The sequence below is a fragment of the Prinia subflava genome, chromosome 20 (assembly GCF_021018805.1).
Source record: "Prinia subflava isolate CZ2003 ecotype Zambia chromosome 20, Cam_Psub_1.2, whole genome shotgun sequence".
NCBI lineage: Eukaryota > Metazoa > Chordata > Aves > Passeriformes > Cisticolidae > Prinia > Prinia subflava.
Genome location: NC_086266.1, coordinates 8507948 through 8529090, shown reverse-complemented (window position 1 = coordinate 8529090; position 21143 = coordinate 8507948). Strand labels below are relative to the sequence as shown.

At 60.5% G+C, this 21143-nt stretch overlaps 1 protein-coding gene across 14 annotated transcripts in view; it reads left to right on the top strand.

The window, feature by feature from the left end:
* The first annotated feature begins 1640 nt into the window (after nt 1-1640).
* NHSL2 (NHS like 2) overlaps nt 1641-21143 on the top strand; it is a 28882-nt gene continuing 9379 nt past the window's right edge. For 2 of the 14 annotated variants that reach the window (XM_063416535.1, XM_063416522.1), the window contains exon 1: nt 1641-2066. In XM_063416535.1, coding sequence (XP_063272605.1) covers nt 1811-2066 — 256 coding nt within the window. In that variant the 5' untranslated portion in view covers nt 1641-1810. Of the gene's footprint in view, nt 2067-9440; nt 9582-9610; nt 9705-12798; nt 12939-15773; nt 15928-17930; nt 18580-18991; nt 19960-21143 lie in introns of those variants that run through there. The other 12 variants (XM_063416528.1, XM_063416530.1, XM_063416533.1 and 9 more) reach the window with 12 other exon arrangements.

Sequence of the window (21143 nt, the reverse complement as noted above, 5' to 3'; positions counted from 1 at the left end):
CTCCTTGCTAAGCCAGCCTTACAACCTGGGCATTGCTGCCACGACAAACCTCCATCATCAGGCAGAACAAGAGGAAACCACCTGAAAACCAGACCAAAAATAGAATGAATTCCCATTTCAGCAGGTTTGGTTGTCCTTGCTCTGACCAGCAGGACAGTGTCCAAGTGGGTGTTGCGGCTGCTGGGGAGGACAGTTTAGACCTCGTGCTTGAATTTCAAGACACACTGATCTGTGTTGAAAAAACACTGTCCAAGTGTTCCTTCTTGGCTGGCAGGACGAGAGGTCAGTGCTGGAAAGGGCGGGTGGGCTGGGAATGAGGAGTGAGCAGAGCCCTGATGGGCTCCAGATGCTCTCCCTCCCCAGATGATGATTCATGGTTGAGGCTGCGCAAGCCAAGAGAATCGGGCTGAATTCATCCTCCCCATGTCCTAGCGGGGTGTGACGTTGTGCCTCAGTTTCCCCATCTGTGCTGGGAACAGAGCACTCCTCAGCTCCTTCTGCCTCGATTTCATCCAGGCAGGTGGCAACCACTGCCATCAGTCCATCAGCCCAGGGAATGACAACATGGGAGAGCTCCAAGACCGTGCAGGAGATGTTGCTCAGTTCTTTGCATAGAGAGGAGCTCAGGGCACCGCATGAAGCTGAAAGGGAAAAGGGGAGAAGGAAAGGGAAAGGGAAAGGGAAAGGGAAAGGGAAAGGGAAAGGGAAAGGGAAAGGGAAAGGGAAAGGGAAAGGGAAAGGGAAAGGGAAAGGGAAAGGGAAAGGGAAAGGGATAGTTTTCAGTGGTAGCAGCCCCATGGAGCTGGGTTTGGATGCACAAACATTTACACAAACCCAAGCAGAGGAGAAATAGTTCAGGAGTCCAGCTGAGGTTCACCATGCAGGGAGAAACGGGAACACAGGAAATTCCCAGCAGGAATTCTAGTCCTGCTCTGTCCCAGGCAACTGGAGCTGCTGGGAATCTGGATGGCGTGCGGGGCCATCTGGATTGAAAGTTACACCCACCACAGCTACTCTTCTCCCAGCTTTTGCTGCTGCCGTCACTGCTGCCAGGAGCCATGCAGCCTGGCTCTCCCCGGGGTTGGGCAGCCAGGACATCCCTAGTGCACCCTGGTGTCACCCCGGGGCCACCCAGACTCTGACTTTAGTAGGAGTTGCAGCAGGGAAGACGGGGAGGGAGCAGCTGCTGCAGCAGGAACACCCAAGGGAAATAAGGGGGAAGTGCGGGATTAAGGGCCTGTCTGGAGGCAGCTGCTTGGCGGTGCCCATCTCGAGGGACACTGAAGCCCTGGAGCCCGGGGAGCCCGGGGAGCCCGGGGCAGGACTCGGGGAGGGCCCTCAGGCCCCCGGTCTCAGCACAGGAGGGACGGCTGCAGCTGGAGACGGCGCTGGAGGGGCCCGTGCCCTCGGGAATGGAAACGCAGAGGGGAAATGCCGGTACCGGAGGGTGCCCGTGCCCCCGGGCAAGGCACCGGGAGGGAACAGCCGGCACCGGCAGGGGTTCCCGTGCCCCGGCCCGCCGGCTCTGGGGGTCCGGCCGGCAGCCCTCGCAGCGTCCCCGCAGCTCCTGCCGCCGTGCCCCGCCGTCGGCCAGAGCATCCCCTAGCGGGGCCGCCCCTCCCTCCCCTTCCTCCTCCTCCTCCTCCTCCCACAGACCGGCTCCGAGCCCCGGCGCTGCGGCCTGACCACAGCCCTCGCAGCCGCGGGGCACGACGAGCGGAACAGTGCCTGCCTGGGCTGAACCGAACTGGGCCGGGGCGCAAGCGGACCGGGGGAAACAGAGCCAGTCCGTCCCGAGCCGATCCGCCCCATGCCGTTCTACCGCCGGAGCGTGGCAGTGCGGCTCCGGCCGGCGGGGCCGCTGACCGATCTGCGGGACACCTGCAGCCTGGCGGCCCTCGCCCTGCTGCGGCAGCTGGCCGAGCTCTGCGGCCACTCGGTCGCTCTCCTGGGGGACATCGAGGGCCACCTGCGGGCGCTGGCCCGTCGCGCCGCCCGCCTGCAGCGCCGCGCCGTCCGCCTGCAGTCGCTGCTGCGGGGCCGCCCGCTCCGCGCCGCCGCCACAGGTAAGAGGACTCCGACACCTCCGAGGGACGGGGCGTCCTGCGGGCCCCAGCCCCGCCTGCTGGGGCCGCCTCCCGCTCCGAGAGGTTCCGCTCCCTGCCCCAGTGCCGGAGGAATACGCTGCTGTTCCTCCGACGTTGTCACCCCGTCTCCCCTCCCCGAGCGGGTGACCCACGCCGGCTCCTACTTTCGGGGCCCATCATCCCTGTTCCATCATCAGGGAGGTCTGGGGCAGCGGGGTAGGGGTGGCAGTGCCTCGCCAAGGCCCACAGTGCCAGTGGCCAGGGAACAGTGCCTGGCATAGGGGTGAGGTGTCATTGGGATGCTGGGGGCCAGGGCACTGGGGTGAGGCCAGGACAACCCTGCACCCTTTCCCTCTGCCCAGACTTTATTCCCTAGCTCACAGTGGGCATTTTCCAGGCTGCCAGCCTAGCACACCTCATGCTGTGCCTGTAATTACTGGGGGACGTTTAGGGAAAGCACGGACACTGGGCTGTCAGGGCTGGTCCTTGCCACCCCCACACTGTCCCTGCCTCAGGTGCTTCGCCTTATCCTGGAGCAGGGGACCAAGGGGGCTGTCCTGTCCAGCATGGGGCAGTTTTCATTCGGGGTATTGTGTATCTGGGGAAAATGTTGGGTTGTCACCCAGGGATCCTGTCAGCTCATCCCTTATCCTGGCAGCCAGCGGGGTTTGGGTTCCTTTGGACTGCTTCCACGTCCCGTTCCAAGCATTTCGGTCTGGCACAGGCTGCTGTGTTGGGTCAAGAACAGGCAGCGCCGTTTCGGTGGATCTTAAAATAAGCTCATTTTGGAGTTGTTTATCGAAGTTTATTTTAAAGGCTTTTCAGGGCAGGGAGGGCAGTGCTGCTCCAGCACGTTCCCCTCAAGCACCGCACATTTCCCAGGCCCTTGGCAGGGCCTGTGCCTCTGCTTTCGGCAAATCCCCTTGCAAGAGCTCCCTTTCTGCTCCATCTGTCTGGAGCCATGGGAAATGACTGCTAGATCCTCACAGCTTGCATCCCGGCTGCCGGGAAGGAGCACAGCACCCAGCCCCAGCTTGGGAGCTGCACTGCTCCTGACAGTGCTGTGAACCCATCATTGGACTCGGGAGCGGCTCCCACTGTCCTGTGCATCGGGCAGGACGAGTGAGGGGACAGCAAGGTTTCACAGTCACCCAAGCTGACCTGTGCACTGCACCAGAGTGTGCCAAGCCTGGCAGCAGCATCGCTGTACGTGCTGGTCCAGGGTCTGCTGTTGGAGGAGGTGATTGTGCCAGTAGCCAGATGGTCCCTCACTGCCTGTGTCTGGCCAGCAGGCTGGGACTGCTCCAGGTGGCCACAGGAGTATTGTGTGTGTGCCACCGTGGTGGCAGGGGGTTAGTGTGGGGGACAGGGAGGACACCATGGAGGAGATGGGGTAGGGGACAGGGGTCTGCAGAGTGACGGTGGAGGGGATTGTCAGGGGACACCTGCAGCTGCTGCTGTGGGCAGGTGGAACGTGTAGTGCCACGTTGTGTGTTCAGCTAATTCCATGCACCTGGTGAGCAACACCACAGGTAGCTGCAGGTGTGTGTGTGTGTAAGGCAGCAACAAATTGTCCTCCTGTGCTACAGCTCCTCATTAGAGCCATGAATATGCATGTATGTAGATGTGCTGGGCTGGCTCAGAGCTGGGGTCAGAGGTGTGTAATAATAAAAATGCTGTGATTTATCTTGTGGGAAGGGCTGGGGCAGCATGAACAGAGCCAAGCTCACCTTCATTGCTGCTCAGTGGCACAGAGGCTTTAGGAGGTTCATTTCCCTCTGCATCCTAAGGGAACACAGACCATTCACCCTCCCACCTGCTCCATGTCCATCCACCACCAGCCAGTGGGATGCCAGAGCTTCCAGTGTGACTGAACTTACTTGGGTAAAGAACAAAATTCTGACTGGTATAGTTAGCGGCAGTTTGCTTTGCTAAGTGCTTCAGCATCAGCCCACGGTGGGGGATCAGATCACATCTTGGGGGGACTGGAGCTCGTTGTGAGCCCCCAGCACTGTGGGAGAGTGGTAGCTGCACAGGCCTTGAGAGGACACTTCCCACAGAACTGCAGCACAGCAGGGGCGCAGGAGTGAGGAGCAAACACTTAACAATGCCCCACACTGCATTTGGGGTTTATTTTCTCCTCTATTTTCATTTGTTAAAGAGGATCCAATGGCAAAAATCACATTCCCCTCTTAAAATTGAATGAAAGCCCATGGAAGATGCTCCAGGTGGAGCTCATCCAGGACGAGTCGTGCCCTGGTGCAGCCTCTGCTCAGCCAGCATGAGTCCAGGTGACATGTCACGGCCTGTCTGGCCAGCTTGCAAGGACAGGGATGGATCAGGCTGGGGATCCAGCAGGTGCCTCCCGGGCAGAGCTGGAGATGACACCAATCCAGCACCAGCCACAGTACATCCTTGCTGCAGACCCAGCATCATCCTGGACTGGATTAATTCCATCCTTTTGATCCTCTGAGGCCATAAGATGGGGACCAGACAGTTCTCAGGAAGCAGAAATGCTCCAGGTGTGACCAAAGCCCAGCTGCAGTGCAGGCAGGGCATGAGGGTGGTGGTCCAGCTCTCACAGATGACCTGACTCCAGCTCCCATGAGGCTGTGGTGGTTTCCCCTTCCCAAGCCTGGTCTTTCTGCCAGCTCCCAGATTTGGGCATCCTCAGTAGGGTCATAAGCCTTTGTCTGGTTTTGGTTCCTACCAGACAGGTTTAGAAAGATTCAGAAGACATGGGTCTCCTCACCCCATAGCTGGGGAGTTCAGGTCACCACTGTGCACCAGGATGTGTCCACTGGTGTTTCCAGAGGCTGTGAGCTGAGGGAGCTGCCTCATCCTCCTTAGGAAGGGGAGATGCCAGTGGAGAAGTGTTGCTTCCAGAGGAAGAAATCACCCAGCAAAGGGCTGGGGAAACACTTGTCTGACAAGGCAGTGTGGCTGTTTCCAGCAGGAGACGGCAGCCAAGGGCTGCTGGATTCCTCTGCTCTTATTCACCAGCAAGTGGTGGGAGAGGGGAGGACACACACCTATCAGTGGGAGCATTCCTCATGCCTTGGTGCAGTGAGCCAACGATGCCACTGCTCAGCACAGTGTCCCACTGTGGCCAGAGCAGAGCTGGGAACAGGCCCCTGTCCCACTCCCACTGGCACAGCCATGTCCTGGAGGGTGACACATGCCAGTATGGCTCAGTCTCCTCTTCAGGACCGTGCAGCTCCAGGAATAAATCTCAGTGAAGCAGAGGGTGAGGCTGGCACCAGGAGCTATTCAAGGTGCAGTCCCCGAAGAGCTGCAGGATGGTTCCTTGGAAGGAACCCCAGGCTGTGCTGGCAGGAGCAGCTGTTTACTGCTCCTGCTGAAATGTGCAGCGTTTCCATCCTTTGGCCTCCCAGCCTTCTCTGAAACCAGCCATCGAGATAGACAGAGCTGGGGCTGCTGCCCCCCCAGCTCTTCCCTTGCTGAGCTGGAACAGATGTTTTTCCCTATGTTCTGTGACTAGATTAAGAAAAAAAACCCAAAAAAACCCCAAAAAAAACCCACAAAAAACACATCTCCCCTTCTTCCTTCTTACTTTCTGGAGTTTCCTGCCAGGCTGAAGTGTCTGGGTGGCTGGTCTGTCCTTCAGTCCCTGGGACAGGGGACAGTGGCTGCAGCCGTGACTGCAGTCCCAAGGCTCACTCATGTGAACCTGCCTGAGCCCCACTCTTTTGACCCCAAGGCTGCTCTTGTCAGCACCTGCCCACGGGATCCGTGACCTTCAGGTTGGACCAAAGTCCCAGGAATGGTGTGGGGCTCTCACCGCAGGACCATGGGAAGGAGGTGTCCCACATTCAGGGGACAAGAGGGGTCAGTTTGGAGTGGGTTATGGTCTTAGTTCGCACTGAGCAGTTGGGTTGCTCACCCCACAGAAATGCCAAAGCCTCACAGTAGTGCCAAAAAGGCTTGTGAGCACTTGCTTGCTGAGCACTGCTCATCCCAGCCACAACCCACTGCAGCCTCCTGTGCAGGGCAGAGCAGCTCCCAAAACCCTTCCCAACCTCCAAGACATTTTCTCTGCCTGCATTTCCCCGAGCCAGTGGTGATTGTGGTGTCGGGGGGCGAACAGATCTCCCCAGGCTGCTGGTGTGGGCAGGAAGTGGGGTGCTGACCAAGACTGGATAGCTGGCTTGGCTGCCAGAGGAGGGGGAGAGGAGCCACACCCTCCTCCTAACAGGAATGTCTGACGGCTCAGCGAGAGGTGGATGGATGGATAACACAAGGCTCCCATAGGCCTTGCTCTGGCTGAAAGCCATCCTCAACAGTGGGCTGAGGCCACTCCCTGGAAATGAGTGCTGCAGGAAGCGTGAGGGGCAGGACACCCCAACACTGCTGCCAGTAGCTCTCCACACTGCTGGCGTTCCTGCAAGGAAAGGGCAGCCCTGGCTGGGCTTTTCCAGCCTCCATGGTCACAGTTTCCCCTGGCTCCCCTACTTGTGGGCATAGGGTTCCTGCAGAGCATGGCCATGCTAAGGGGAGACATGTGGGACATCCTGAGAGCTGATGTTGAGGATGGCATCTCCAGCTCATTGCTGTGACCTCCCTCCCACCCTGCTGGGGTTTTGCAGGGCTGAGATTCCTGCTTGGATGGATGCAGACGCTCATTTCAAAAAAAGTGTTTTCACCCTTGAGTGGTGTTTTGGAAGGATTCATTTGAGAGATGAGCTGGTGGCCCTTGCTCAGGAGCTGGGCTGTGGCCCTCAGGGGCAGTAGGTCCCCTGCAGAGACCAGGTCCTCAGGACCCCTGTCACCCAGTAGAAAGTGCATGAAAGCACGAGGGAGTACAGCTACTGCTCTCCCCTCGCAGCTTCACGCACCCCTGGTGTTTCTGATTTCTCCTGCCTGGGCCCGTCTCTGCAGAGCAAACTTAGAAGGCACTCCACAAGAACCGGTGTTCCTGTTTCTGAGGAAGCACTTACAGCCCCACTTTGGCTGGGAATATGGCAGCACGTACAGACCAGGAACATGGATTGGCTTCAACTATTTGTCTCCTTGGAGTTTGCGTCATCCTAAAGAAGCGTGTGGGATGCGTTCACCTCCATGTGGAAGCAAGAGCTGGAGCGTGCCTTGGCAGCTGGCTCTCCAGCTGCAGGGAGCTCTGAGGATGGCTCCCTGTGGCACCCATGCGAGTTATCCATGCAGCGAGGCACCAGTGGCTGTGGGGCTGTGCTTTGAGAGCAGATGACCCTTGGGGAGAGACACAGGAACCCACCAGGGACCCACTTGGCTGCTTAGGAACCCAGCAGTCCCTTGGGGACACATATCCTACTCCCAGCCTGGCCTGTGCTCCCAGGTGCCCAGTGCCATGCCCGCTGGCCGTGCCCATTGCCCTGCAGGTGCTGGCACAGGGCAGGCACACACCAGTCCCTGTGCATGCACTGGAGCCGCTGGCTGCCAGCACAAAGTCTGGATTGAGCAGGAGCTGGTGCAGCACCCAACGGGCCAAGGATGCTTGCAAGTAGAATCTTCTCCTTAGCCATGCCAGCAGGCTCTGCCATCTTCCTCCCGCTGTCCCGCTGGCCGCCCACCTTGGCACTGGGATGCCTGGCAGGGAATCAGGCTGGCATCTTGGCCAGCAGCAGGTGTGTGGCTCTGAGGGAGTACCCATCAGCACGGGGGGGTGACCGTCCCCTGTCTGTCTGCTGGAGCCTGACCCCGCACAATACCAGCCTGGCACAGCAGTGTCTGGCAGCTAGGCACAGCTCCAGGAGCCAGTGTGGAGCTGTGTGGCACGGGGAGACTGAGCGTGGTGGGCAGTGTAGGGATCAGGAAAGGATCATTACTCCTTGAGTTTGATACAATCCTGTTTCCCTCAAAGGGTCTCAGCTAGCTCAGCCCTTCTCAGGCCTAGTAGGATTATATCAAGAAAGACAGGACAAGGATTCAAAAGAGGCTCTCTTACCCTTTTAGCTGCAAGTCCTTTATTCCAGGTTGATGTCCCAGGAGAGAGAGAGAGCTCCCGGGGGACAGGGGTCCCTTTTTCTCAGGGTCTCTGAGGGAGGGGCTAGCTGGCACACAGCCAATGGGGTCAGAAGGGGAAGGAAGGGTCAGACTACATGACAGGAGTTCCAGGGGTCCCTGAGGGAGAAGAAACCATTTCCCCAGGGGGATGTAACATGAGTTAATTAATGGCAGCAGATGGAAGCAGACAGAGAACAAGGTAATTCCTCCGTTACTGGCACCCTGAGTGGCTGTCTGCATCCAAAATGGAGTGGCTTGGCCCCACTGTGAGCTTGGTGTCCTCATAGCTAAGCAGGAGGATGGGGACAGCAGGGCACCCCACATCCCCAGCGCAGAACAAACCCCCCTGACACACGTGTGTCTGTGATTCTGTACGTGTCTGAGTGTGCAGATGTCTGTACATGTCTGAGTCTGTTGGAGAGATGGGGGCTCCCGACATGCTGAGGGTGCCAGGATCTGTGCTGTCAGTGCTCCTGGAAGGATGCTCTGGAGTTGAGCTTGTGCTTGGTCTGTGCTCTGTGGAAATGTGAGGAGTCTCTGCTACTGTGGGGTCAGCCCTGAGATCACCTCCCCGTGTTACCAGGATTTTGCTCCAGTGCTTTCCCATCCCTCCCAGCTGGCTGCTGTGGCTGTGGCTGCCCAGTGTTGGCACCTCTCTGCTGTAGAGGGCTTGTCCATCACCATCCAGTCATTGCCATCCCCAGGGCCTCTCACGTAGCTGTGTCCTGTGAGCAGGGAGAGCAGACCCCCATAGCATACCCAGCATGGGGTGCCCTCTTGTTCAGAGCATGAGAAGGTTGTGGCCACCCCCCGGGTGTTCCCCTCCCCACAGCTGCAGCCAGCAGCCTCCCGGGTGGTCCTGGCTGTCAGGCAGAGTGTGGGCTGCCGAGGCCACCTGCGAGGGGCTCCCTTCCTGCTGCACTGGGATCCCAGCCAAGGGCAGGGGAGGATGGACAGCCACCTCCCTGACAGCCATAGGGTGCTGCCAGCCCCAGGAAACCTGCATCCGTCTGCCTGACCCCTGTTAATTACAGCAGGGTCAGCTGCCACTGCCCACAGCACCCCACGCAGGCTGGCACAGCCTGCGGCGGAGGTGGTGGATGCCATCTCCTCTCCAGGGGACCCAGCAATCACATCCCTCGCTGTGGCTCCCAGACCCACCGCAAAGACGCCGGCTGGCAGGATGCTCCATCCCTGCTCAGTCTCCACGGCTCCAGCACCCGCAGCAGGGATGTGTAGCTATATCTTTAAGAAGGGCCTGGGCTGGGGTGGGAGAAGCGTTTTCATCCAGCCTTTCTCCAGAAACCTGGTTCGAGTTAGTGCGAGCAAGCGGCTGCCAGAGCTGGCGCTGTTGCCGTCTCCCGCCCCCGGCCAGGGCAGCCGCTGGTCCATCCCGGCCATGGGGGCTCGGGGCATCCACTGAGGTGTGGGCCAGCTGCCGTACCCCCTGGCCCTGGGCCCGCTGGGGAGAGGAAGAGGAGGAGGCAGAGTTGGGTAAGTAGGAGTTTTGTCCTTTCCTGTCTGTGGGACTCCCTGCTCCGCCCCGGGAGGGCCTGGCAGCGCTGCAGGACAAGGGGAGGGAGTCGTGGGTGCACGACGTGGTGGCTCTCGCTGCAGGTGAGTGCAGGCAGCAGCAGCCCCAGGGCTGGCACTGCCGCCTGCTCGGCTCCTCACTCCTGCCTGTGCGCACCGAGGGATGGGGCCGGTGGGATGGGGCTAGCTGGGCACCCAGCACCCATCACGGGAGGGCTGGCAGGCAGGACACACCGATGGTGGCAGCGGGCAGAGCCCCAAGAGGGGGCAGTGCCCTCTGCTCCCTGGCAGTGCCCGTGCCCAGCACAAGGACTGGATGTGTGGCTCCTCTTCCTGCTCACACACTCCAGCTGGAGTGTGTGAGCAGGGACTCTACCGGAAGGTGCGCGGCATGTCCCTGCAGTGGGGCTGGCAGATCCAGTGGCAGTGTGGGGGAGATGCCAATGCCACCCTGCACACCCCACGTCTCCAGTAAGAGGCTCCTAAATGACAGGTACTAGTGATGGTGCCACAGCATGTGGTGGCAGTCTGGCTCTGTGCTGTTCTCTGGCAGAGCTGTTGTGGGGGGCATTCAGAGGAAGTCCTGGGGGTGTGGGTGCAGGCTGTGGGGTGATCAGGGCTGGGGCATCCCTGTCCTCTCTGCCTGACCCCACACACAACTTCATGCCAAGCTCTCACACTGCCAGGGGTGTAGCAGAGCAAGGTGACTGTATCCTGCAGCCCTGGCACACCCGGAGCAGGGAGGGCACCCTGACAGTGCCTGTCCTGGACAGGATAGTCAGGCCCCCAGTGCAGTTACCAGGACATAGAGCAAGGAAATATGTTTGGTGCACTGAAGGAATCCTAGGAATGCAGAGCCTGGAGGGGACTCAGGTGGCACGAAGGTGTCACGGCAGCTCCAGCCCTGCATGAAGATCCCCTGCCAGGCCTTGGGGGGTAGCTTGAGGGTCACCTTCAGTAGGGCAGTGTAAGGTGTTGGGGGGCTCAGTGTCCCAGCTTTGCCTTCCAGCTTGGCAGGGACCCTGCCGGTAGCTCTGCCAGGACGTGGCACCTCTCAGGGTCCAGTACAGCCCTGGGACCGACTCGCCGTGGTGCCGGCACAGGGCTGGGAGCCCTGGCCCTACTCCCCAGCTCTGGCCCAGCCCCAAGCCGTTGTTCTCCAATGAGCTCATCTGCCTCGCTGCTTGTGAGCTTTAATATGGCCTCTTGGCCCAAAAATAACCAGCTCGGCCACTTAGCAAATGTTTATGGCTTCTTCATAGCTGGGTTCTCTCCCAGGAGAGGGTCTGCTCTGGGAACAAAGAGTGGAGCTGTTCCTGCACTGGGCCGGACAGAGCCGTGGCACCGGCACTTCCCCACTCAGCCACCTGCACCCTCTTGCCCCTTGGCCCAGGCACGATGAGCCCGGTGTCCTGGTGAGCCAGCCAGATCTGTTTGGGCTCCCAGGAACCGTGTGGCCAGGACAGTGCAGGCAGCCGTGTGTGCCCGCAGGGCTCAAGGAGGATGCGGGGTCTAGGGCTGCCCCACACAAGGTGACAAGTGGCTCGGAGTGATGGGCACCTTGCGTGGCTCCCCATGGCAGGGAGCAGAACACCCACGACCCACAGTGAGGCTGCTGGTGCAGGGGCCACTGCCCCCCCTGCCTGACACTGTGCTGGGCTCAGTTGGGGCTTGGGAAGTGGCAGAAAGTATTTTCTTGATAGAATTTCTGTGAACCACCCCCAAGTCACCCCAGTCCTTCACCTCCCTGGGAAGTGCAGAGGGTGGGTGAGGTGGGTGGGAGCCAGCCTACAGCCTACAGCAGGGAGCTGCCTACAGCCCCCTGCCCAGGTCCCTGTGAGCTGAGGCACTGCCACAGCCCAGCCCCAGAACAGGGACACAGCATGGGCAGCAGGGTGCCACCGCGGGGCCCCTGCACCGCTGCGGCTGTCACACCCACCTGCTCCCACATCAGTCACACAAACTGCTCCTTGCACCAAGTACTGATCCAATTTGTGGCTGTTTCCATAACAACCTCCCAGCGCTTTCTGGTCCTTTCTGTTGCTATATGGATGCCAAGATCTGATGTGTCAGGGATGCTCTGTCCTGGGACACAGAGACTGGGCTGAGCCATTCCAATCCCTCTTTGCTCCTAGGGGTGAAGGGCTGCGCACCTGGGAAGTCTTGGCATGCTGGACAGATTTCCCCACTCTGGGAAGGAGTTTTTTCCCCATGAGAGGGATATGGTGAGGTTTAGGATAGGAGAAGGAACCCGAGGGCAGTAGCTGATCCAAGACTCCTGGCGGCCCCAGCATGCAGCTGAGCTTTGTGCAGTCATGGTACTGCCTGGGACACTCAATGCCAGGAATGGGATGGGAGGCACTGGCAGACACAGACGGCCCTGTTTCTCCTACGTGAGATGACATCACTCCCAGGCCTGGCTCTTGCAATGTCCTGCAGGTTTCACACAGGGTTCCTGACCGAACCCAGCCCAAAGCTCTTTCCAACCTGCTTCCCTCTGCATGGCTCCAGCTGTTCTTGGAGCTGACCTCTGCCTCCTGTCAGAGGTCCTCGACCCCTTGCATTCACCCATCCCCTGCTCAGCCACCCACTCCACACTGGTGTACCCACCCAGCCCCGACACCCCTGGTGTGCCCAGCCCCATGACCTCACACGCAGCCCCATTGCCTCAGGGGTGCCCAGCCCTGGCACCACCCACCACCCAGGCGGCCGTCCAGCCACAGGACCCCCTCCACTCATCCCTAAACCAAACAACTCTGCAGGGGCTGCCCAGCCGGAGGGCCCCCAACCCAATCCCCTCACGCTGGGGCCTGTCCAGCTCTGGTGGTGTGAGGGTGCCCGGCCCCGGCACCGCCCCACAATCATCCTGATATCCCTATCTCCCCGGGGCGTGCCCAGCCCCGGTATCGCCATCCCCATCACTCACCCCAGTACTCCCCAGCCCCAATCCCCCCACCCTATCCCCATCACCGCGGTATTCCCGAGCCCCGCGCCGCCCCCGCCCGGCCCCCGCAGCCGCCGCCATTGGGCGCCCGTTCGGCTCCGAGGGGGCGGCGGGGCGGGGGCCGCTGCCGGTGCCGCCCGGCGCTGCTCGGCTCGGCTCGCCTGGGCTCGCAGCGGAGCGATGCAGCCCGGCCCGGCCCGGCCCGGCCCCGCGGCTCCTCCCCGCGCGGCGCGGCGGGCCCGCCGGGGGGCGGCCGGGGGGCGGCCCGGGGACGGCGGCGCGCGGAGCCCGGGCCGGGCGGCGGCGGAGGATGGGCAACGCGCAGCGGAAGGGGCCGCGCAGCCAGCGGCGGGGCAGGATGCGCTCGGCAACAGGTACCGGCGCGGGCGGGGCGGGACCCAACCCGCGCCCCCGCCGCCCCCGGGAGCACCGTCACCCCGAGACCCTGGGCTGCGGCGGCGGGCATGGGCGGGATCGGGCTCGGCGCGGGCTGCGGCTCGGCACTCCTCGCTCCCCGGTCCCGGGGGTCGCTTGGAGGACACGAGCAGAGGTCACCCCGGCCGAGGCTTAGCCTCCTGAAGGGGACGGGCGCGGAATGAGGCTGGCAGTGGGGCCACCGCGGTCCCCCAGAGTGTGGGACAGGTGCTGGCTGTCCGAGCTGCGGGGAGCCAGCTCCATGCCGTGGGGAACTAGCCCTGGGCACGGGTATCCAGTCTCAAGTGTGGGGAGCCAGCCCCATGCAGTGGGGAACCAACTCTGAGCAGTGGGGATCCAGCCTCAGCAGTGGGGATCTAGCCCTGGACTTCGGAATCCAGTCCCAAGGTGTGGGAAGCAAGTCCTGGGCGTGGGGCTGAAGCCCAGGCAGTGGGGAGCCAGCCTTGGGGACAGGGACACAACCCCAAGGTGTGGGAGCCAGCCCCCAGCAGTGGGGAGCCCCTGTAGTTGCTGTTCCCGCAGCTGGCCCCCCCCCAGGCAGAGAGCCCAGTGCCTGTGCAGCCCCCGCACCCCAGCTCCCTTCTCCCACACATCGCAGTGGTGGTGGGTGTTTGGGGGCTCTTGTACCACAAACAATCTTGGGGAGGTGGACAGCCCTGCAGCTCTGCAGGGAGCTTTTTATGGGGGAGCAGTGGGAGCAAAGGACTCACTTGGCGCTGGGAGTGGGCAGTGAGGGCAGGTGCCCTCTGAGCAACAGGGTCAGACAAGCAGGACCTGTCTGGTCACTCCTTTGTCCCCATGTAGCTGGTTCAGGCAGTTCAGCAACCCTCCCCAGTGCTCCAGCTCTTTTTCCAGCCCAGCTCCTGGGAATGCCAGAAGAGCCGGGAGCTGGGGTCTGCCACAACTCCTGGCGCCAGGCCCATCAGAGCCCTGGAGTCCCAGAGTGCAGCATGCTGGGCTCTGCTGGCCCCAGCTCCTGCTGCCTTTTCCCTGCCTGCTGGCTTGGGAGTGGGACACAGCAGTGTAGGCAGCAGCAGGGAACTTCCAGCCCTGGGAGAGACCTTGGGAAGATTGCTTAGAAACTGCAGGAGAATGGGGACTGCTTGTCACAGCCCAAATGACTGTCACAGCTTAATAATCAGTGGGCAGAGAGGGTGGCAGCACAACCTGACGCTGTCTAATTTTGCAACCGCTGTTTGTAGTGGTGGGTGCAAAGCACTGAAATGGGGCACAAGAACTTGGGGTTGCACAGGAGGGGACCAGGAGAGAGGCTGAGCTGCGGGTCAGAGAGAGTGAGAGATGAGGGCTGGCCGGTATCCATCACATCACTCTTGGCTCCCCTCTTGGGGGCATGGGAAGTGGGCAGTGATTGGACTGTGGGACTCAGAGGGACCATGGGATGCTGGCCCATTCCTTACTGGGAGGCAGTGCCTGGATAGCAGGGTGCTCGCCTGTAGGTCTTGGGGGATGTGGGATGCTGTGCCAGCCACTACCCAGCACAGTGCCCTTGGCTGCCATTCGCAGGCATGGAAGATGAGCAGTGCCCAGATCATCAGATGCTGCTCTGCTCCCTGCCTGCCTCACCCACCTGCTGCCACTCAGAGGGAGAAGTAATCACCCTTCAGGACTGTCAAAGGAATTCTTGGAGCTCCATGAAGGGCCCAAGGGGGATTGTGCAGCCCGGCCCTGGCTAGAGCTGGTTCATCTCTGTCCTCACTGTGTCCTCTGTCACAGTTCCCCGGCAGCCTGGAGATCTCCAGTATATCTCCCTCAGGTGCCTGGTTTCCCTGGAAAGACCTGCATCTGGCTGCTGAGGGCAGGGAAGAGTGGGCTTTGGCATTGCACGGCTCTAAACTCCTCTTGGGTGTAAAGCTCTAGCAAATACTTGGACACTCACAGGGATGCTGGGACCTCAGTGCCTGGGGGATTCCTGAGCAGTTGCACATGCTGAGCAGGCTTCCATGCAGAGAGGTGGCAGCAGGTCCACCTGGGGGCTTATCTGCCAAGAGGAAGGAGCTGAGGCTCCATAAGGAGGAGCCCTGTGGTGGGTGTGGGTCACTGGTGGTATGAGATATTCCTGAATGAAGCCTGCACTTGGGGCAGCATTCTTGGCTCTGCTGCAGCCCTGACTCCCAGGAGCCTCCATCCTCTGGGAGAAGCCAGCTCAGCTTTACAAAACCCTGGGGCACTGGGAAACTCGTCCCCGAGGAGCCTTTGCTCCAGGCTTTGGAAGGAGCTGAAATGAGACAAAGCTCTGGGAACTCTGGCAGCTCCCAAGTCAGAGCCAGGGAGTTCAGAAGGGCCCCTGGTTTTGTTAGCTGTAAGCACTGGGGAAGCTGACAGGCAGTGGCTCAGCTGGCCCGGGGGCAGCCACAGGCTCCAGATGCTGGTTTCCCCACAAGTAGTCTTGTGGTTGCTCCATGTAGGAACAGCCATGCTCTGCTGGGAGGACAAGCCCCCACGTGCTGTGTCCCCCCAGGTCACCCACCACTCTCAGATGGTGCTCCAGCCACAGCTGGGGGATACTTTGGTTCCGTGACCCTGTGCAGTTTGGGGAGTCCAGCCTAGCATCCCTCTCCAGGTGCTGCAGGAGGGATGAAGGTGAGGGATGTGCATTCCTAAATGACCCGCTGTGAGGGCGGGTGGATGTGGGATGGGCTGTGCAGAGCCACGCTCCCTCCACCATCCTTCCCCAGGGAAGGAAGAGGGACCGGGGCCAGGACAATGGGCTGTGGCGCTGACTCAAACAGCCAGTTCCTGGTCGCTTCCTCTCCCTGCTGGAGCTGAAGGCAGCGAGGACAGGGCAAGCTCAGTGCTCTCGGCCGGGTTTGAGGCAGGAGCTCCTGGGTAGCCGGAGTGGTCGGCCTCCCGCAGCACTCACAGCCATGGCCAAGGTGGAGTGGCTCCTGGCACCCTGGCACCGGGCAGGTAAGGCAGGCAGCAGGGCAGGGCTGAAGTGGGTAGTAGGGGCGGTGGGATCTGCAGGCACTGCTCACTCTGCAGGGCAGGACCCCGGGCTGGGGGCAGCTCTTGGGCACAGACCCTCTGGAGGCCATGCAATAGCCCCCGGGGTCAGTGCTGTCCAGTCTTGTGCCATCTTTCCCAGACTGACCTGGGCTGTGGAATGTTCCTGTCACTTTTAAATCCTTCTGCCATTCCTCAGCCGAGTGGGATGTCCTTGCTCTGACAAAGCCAGAGAAAGACAGAGACATCCAGCCCATGTGTCCTGCTGACCACTCATCAGTCCTGCAGGGACAGATCCTGCCTGTCCTTGTGGTACTGTGCCCTCCTAGCAGCTTCCACGTGCTGGTGGCAGCAGGAAGAAGGACTGTGGGACTGTGGACCGTGGGTCGACACAAACATCATAGACACCCAGGACCCTCACTGTTGTCCCTGCTCTTGCTCCTGCTGTAGCTGATTTCAGGTCTTAGGCCCCTTTGTCCCAGGACCTCTGGCCACATTCCCCTCTCAGGCGACTTCCTCACATTGTCCCGGCCCCGCAGAGTGTAAAACCAGCCGGGCACAGGGGAAGCCGTGCTTTCCTGCAAGGATCCCTCTGGAAGCAGACTGGCGCAGGTAGCCCTCACTGGGCAGAGTGGTGAGCACTGCCTGGGCTTCCATGTGCCATCAAACAGTCCCAGCCAGGCTGGGCACATCACCATGGGGAGGCTGGTGGGCAGGCAGCCATTGTCCCCCTGTGCCCAGTGGTTCCTTTGGCCATGACACTGCGATGTTGGACAGCCAGGACCAGCTGGGTCTGACAGGTTGCTGTGCCAGGCTTCATGAGGCTCTCAGCAAAGATTTATGCCTGGAAGTTTGCTGGAAAGCACAGGAGAGTGAGGGTTGCAGTATGAGGAGACTGCCAGGCTGCCAGGGAGCCATGGCAGGGCTGGGAGAGGGCTCTGGACACTGGTCCTACTGCCCATGGTGGAGGACTTGGTGCAGGAATCTGAGTCCAGCCAGAGGCTCCAGTGCCTGCCCCAGTGCTGCTGCTCTGGTGCCAGGAACAGGAAATCTCAGCCCCTTGTCAGGGAGCAGCCTGAGTCCACCTTGGCTGGTGTGGTCCCAGGCCAAGCCCTGCTGCCAGCACAGCCACAGGTGGTTCCCATCCCCACAGCACAGGCGGATGGCACACTGGGCTCCTCCTTGGCCAGCTTCACCAGCCAAATCCTGCAGCACACATACCTCCCCTCCTGACAAAACTCCCTGACCAGGGCCCATCGTGCTGCTGGGACCGAATGTCCTTGCACTGCAGCTCTGAGTCCTGTCCCTGATGGACAGGAACGTTTTTGACTGGTTTGCTGCTAGTGGTTTTCATAGAAACCTCACATAAACCAGCCTTCTTTCCATGAGCTGAGGGACCCCCACAGCTGCCAAATCTGCCCTGCCACCAAGCAACTTCTGCAGTGCCCTTGTCTCCCATCAGCACAAAAATCAGCTGATTCGTTGTCAAACAGAGGGCTTGGAAGAGCTGAAAACCTCTGGCAGATCTGGTGTGTTGAGACAGTGCTGTTTCTCAGTGCTTGTGGTCCTGCTGGGCACCTGCGTGGTAGCATGGGGTCGTGCTGTACCAGGGTCACAGCATGGCCAAGCTGGGGTCTGGACATGGCACCCCTGAAAGGCTTCTGGCCCCAACCGTTAGCAGGTCAGACACCTGTGCAGGTGGCCCTGCCTCACTGGGGGATTGGAGCTATGCCACCAGACATGTGACAGTGGAAGTGTCCTGGAGAGGGTCAGATTTGGACAGGGCACAGTCTCTTGTCTTCCCCAATGAGGGCTCATCCCAGGCACAGCATGTGCATGTGGCACACGGGGCAGATCTGCTCAGTGGGCACCGCTGCCTTGTGGCACTGGGCCTAGGGGTATCAGCAGGGTGTCACTTCAGGATTTCATTCAGACCTGGGTAGGCGTCTGGCTCTGGGGCTGCCGTGCACGTGGACATGGCTCCACATCCTGCAGCGAGTTGGTTTGGCAGGTCTGGTTCGGCAGGGGGTGAGCTTGGGACAGGAGGTGTTTCTGCGGCCTCTGCCAGCTCCCTCCCTGCGCTCTTTTCACTTCCTCTACACTAGCTGGGGAGCAGCATGCGCCTGGCTTATACACGGGAATGTCCCCAAGCCGCACGCGCCGGCAGCACACAGTCCAGGATCGAGGGCAGGCCACAGCACTCGCTTGAAGCCGGTGGCACACGACCCCAGCCCGCGAGCTCGGGGTGCTGTCAGGATCGGTCTCGGCATCCAGGTTCACTGCCCTCGCCCTCTGGTGCGCTCCGTGCTCCGGACTGGCGGCGGCGGCAGCTGCCGCTGTGCCTGTACCCGTTGCCATGGCTGCTCTGCTGATGGCGCATCGCCTGCTGCTGCCGTTACATCATTCTTGCCGGTACTCCACGCTGGCAGAGAGGGTCCGAGCAGCTCCAGATGCACCCTCGGCATCTCCTGCGCGTGGGGAGCAAGCCTGAGAGGGAGAATTTGGCGGTGAATTCAAGCAAGAGGCATCGTCTCACAGGAGCTTCGGCCTGGATTGAAACTGTTCTGATGGCTCTGTCAAATATCTCCCTGTGGATTCGGGATGCGTGGGCTGTGGGTGAGTAGGGGTGCTGGCATGGAGCAGGGGTGACTCAGGAGATACTGACAGGCTGGGGGTCCTGCAGGGATGCTCTTTCTGCTGGAGAGAGTGGAGCTCAGCTCCCCTTCAAGCGAACTTCTCTGGAATTCCACCTCAATCTTTGCGTACCCGCCATGGCCACAACATCCCGAGCCTGGACACTGGCTCATGCTCAGCAGGACTCTGAGGCTGCAGCATCTGCTGCAGCTCATGGTGCTGACTCTAGGAACATCTCAGGCAGATGTCCATTGGCAGGCAGAGTAGGGGATGCTACCTGCTCCTCTCTGCATGTCCTGAGGCCAGGAGGTGGCCTGGTGCCAGCAGGAAGCATGGTGAACCCCCCACCAGCCATGCCTCAGTTTCCCCCAGCAGCAAGGCTGGCCAGGATCAGGTCAAGACTGCTGGGGTCAGTGGGATGGAGCTGTCCCTCTGGCTCTGCTGTCTCAGGATGCCCTTCATCTCCCACAGGCATTCGCCATGGGGTTGGAGCCCCTCGGAGGTATTTGTGCTCTGAGCCTGTCTCTGATAAGCGAGGCAGGAGGGTCACTGCCAAGGGCATTGGCTCAGCTCAGCTGCACTATCCTGGCCAGTCGCTGTGTCCTCCTGCCAGACACTCTCGCTTGGCTGGGGCATCCCATACCCACAGATGGGGGTGGCAGCTGGGCTTCCTTGGACACTTACAACCTGCCCTTGTACTGAGCCTGCATCAGGCTGCTCTCAAATACTGCCTGTCCCCTGGAAGCACTGTGGCAGTAGCACAGAATCAGGACTGCCAGCTCCTTACACCCGTCGCCAAGCTGCCGTGCAGTGCTGGGCTGGGAATACTACTCCCAAAACACCCTCAGAGTGACTGCTCCCAGGGAGCCAAAGCCTCAGGGTGCTGACACACTCTGGCACAGTGCTGTCCTTGCATTTGCTCTACAAACCGTGAAGTTTGGAGCATCTGGGTGCCAGGAGAGTGCTCAGCTCATCCATTCTTGCCCCTACTCCTTCTCCCCATCTGGGGAGATGGAACCTACGATGCCTATGCCTTGGTGATGCCAGCACCTTGGCAATGCCAGCAGCTCAGCAGTGCCTGCACTACAGCCCACACCGGCTCAGGACTGCACTGTGTCACTCACAGTCCAAATGAGCACATGTCAGCAAAGAGGGGGAGGCTCCACGGGGGAGGACCCCCGGTACTGCGGGTTCCCTTTCTGGCTGAAGCTGCCCCCGTGGCAGGGCAGGGTGCTGGGCGTGGGTGCTGCCACATTTCCGCCACGCCCAGGACAGCCCCGGGTTTGGTGCTGTGGTTTGCCCACGTGGTCAGCACCCGGGTGGGTGTCGGGGGTGACTCAGCAGCAGGGCCGAGGTGCAGAGGTGAGCTCCCGTATTCGGGGGAGGGCAGCAGGGGCTTGGGGAGCTGCAGGGGCTGCTCAGGATGTCTCTGAGTCCTTGGTGGGGTGTGGCTGCAAGGGAACATATGGGCAGCAGATGAGGAGCATCAGATGTGCTGAGGCCAAAGGCTGGTACTGTGTGAGCCAGGTAGAGGGTGCAGGAAGCCAGGATTTGGGGTGCACCCTTGGGGTGTTCCTAGAAATGCCAGGGCAGCTTTGGATCCCCCACCTGACCATAAACAACAGGTTGTGGGATCCACGGCTTGCAGAGGTGAAGATAACAGTCACTCTCCCTGGCACTGTGTGTCAGGGTTTTGGGGAGATGCCCAAGCTTGCCCTGTGCATGGCACACACATGCACACATGCGCCCCAACACCTCTTGGTTGGTATGGAAACAAGTCAAATTATTTAGAGAAGGAAGAAGGGGGTAAAAAAAAGGAAAAAAAAAAAAAACGGTGTTAAGGCCCCGTCGTTATGGAAACAAATTATAAAAGTAACTAGGCTGGGGACATGGCATCTTGCTTTGGGGTGCTGGGCGTTGTGCAGGCTCCATCAGCTGGGGGAAGGGTGGGCACGAGGGCACCCAAGGGCACAGGAGTGTTGTAGGCAGGAGGGCATCTGGGGGCAGGAGGGCACCTAGGAGCAGGGAGGATGCTCATGATGCCATGCAGATGAGCTGGGCCACAGCTGCCTGAGCACTGGGGGCAGAGAGAAATGTGCCTTGTGGTGGGGGTCCCACGCCTGCTTTGGGTCCATTCCTCTTCGCAGGTACTTGGGATTGCTTCCGCTGCCTCAGCTGGGGCCTGGCACGGAGCAGGCTTTGGCAGCAGGGCAGTGGTGTGTTCCTGGGGCCGGGCACTGCACTGCAGGTGGCAGAGGGGATGTGTTTGTTGCACACTGGTAATCAGAGCATCTCAGCTGATGGGGATGGGGACAGGGACCATGCAGCAGAGGATGAGCCCTAAATCCCCAGGGATGAGACTCTGGTCATCCATATCCCTGTGTAAAGCTCACAGAGACCCACTCTGTACCTGCCCGGGCATGGATGCCCTTGGAGGCAATGTGCCAGTGGTGGCACTCCCTTGAATCCGTGCTGGGTACAAACCCACATCCACTCAGAGCAGTGCATTCAGGGCTGCAGTGTTCCCATGGCAAAGCCTGTTTGTG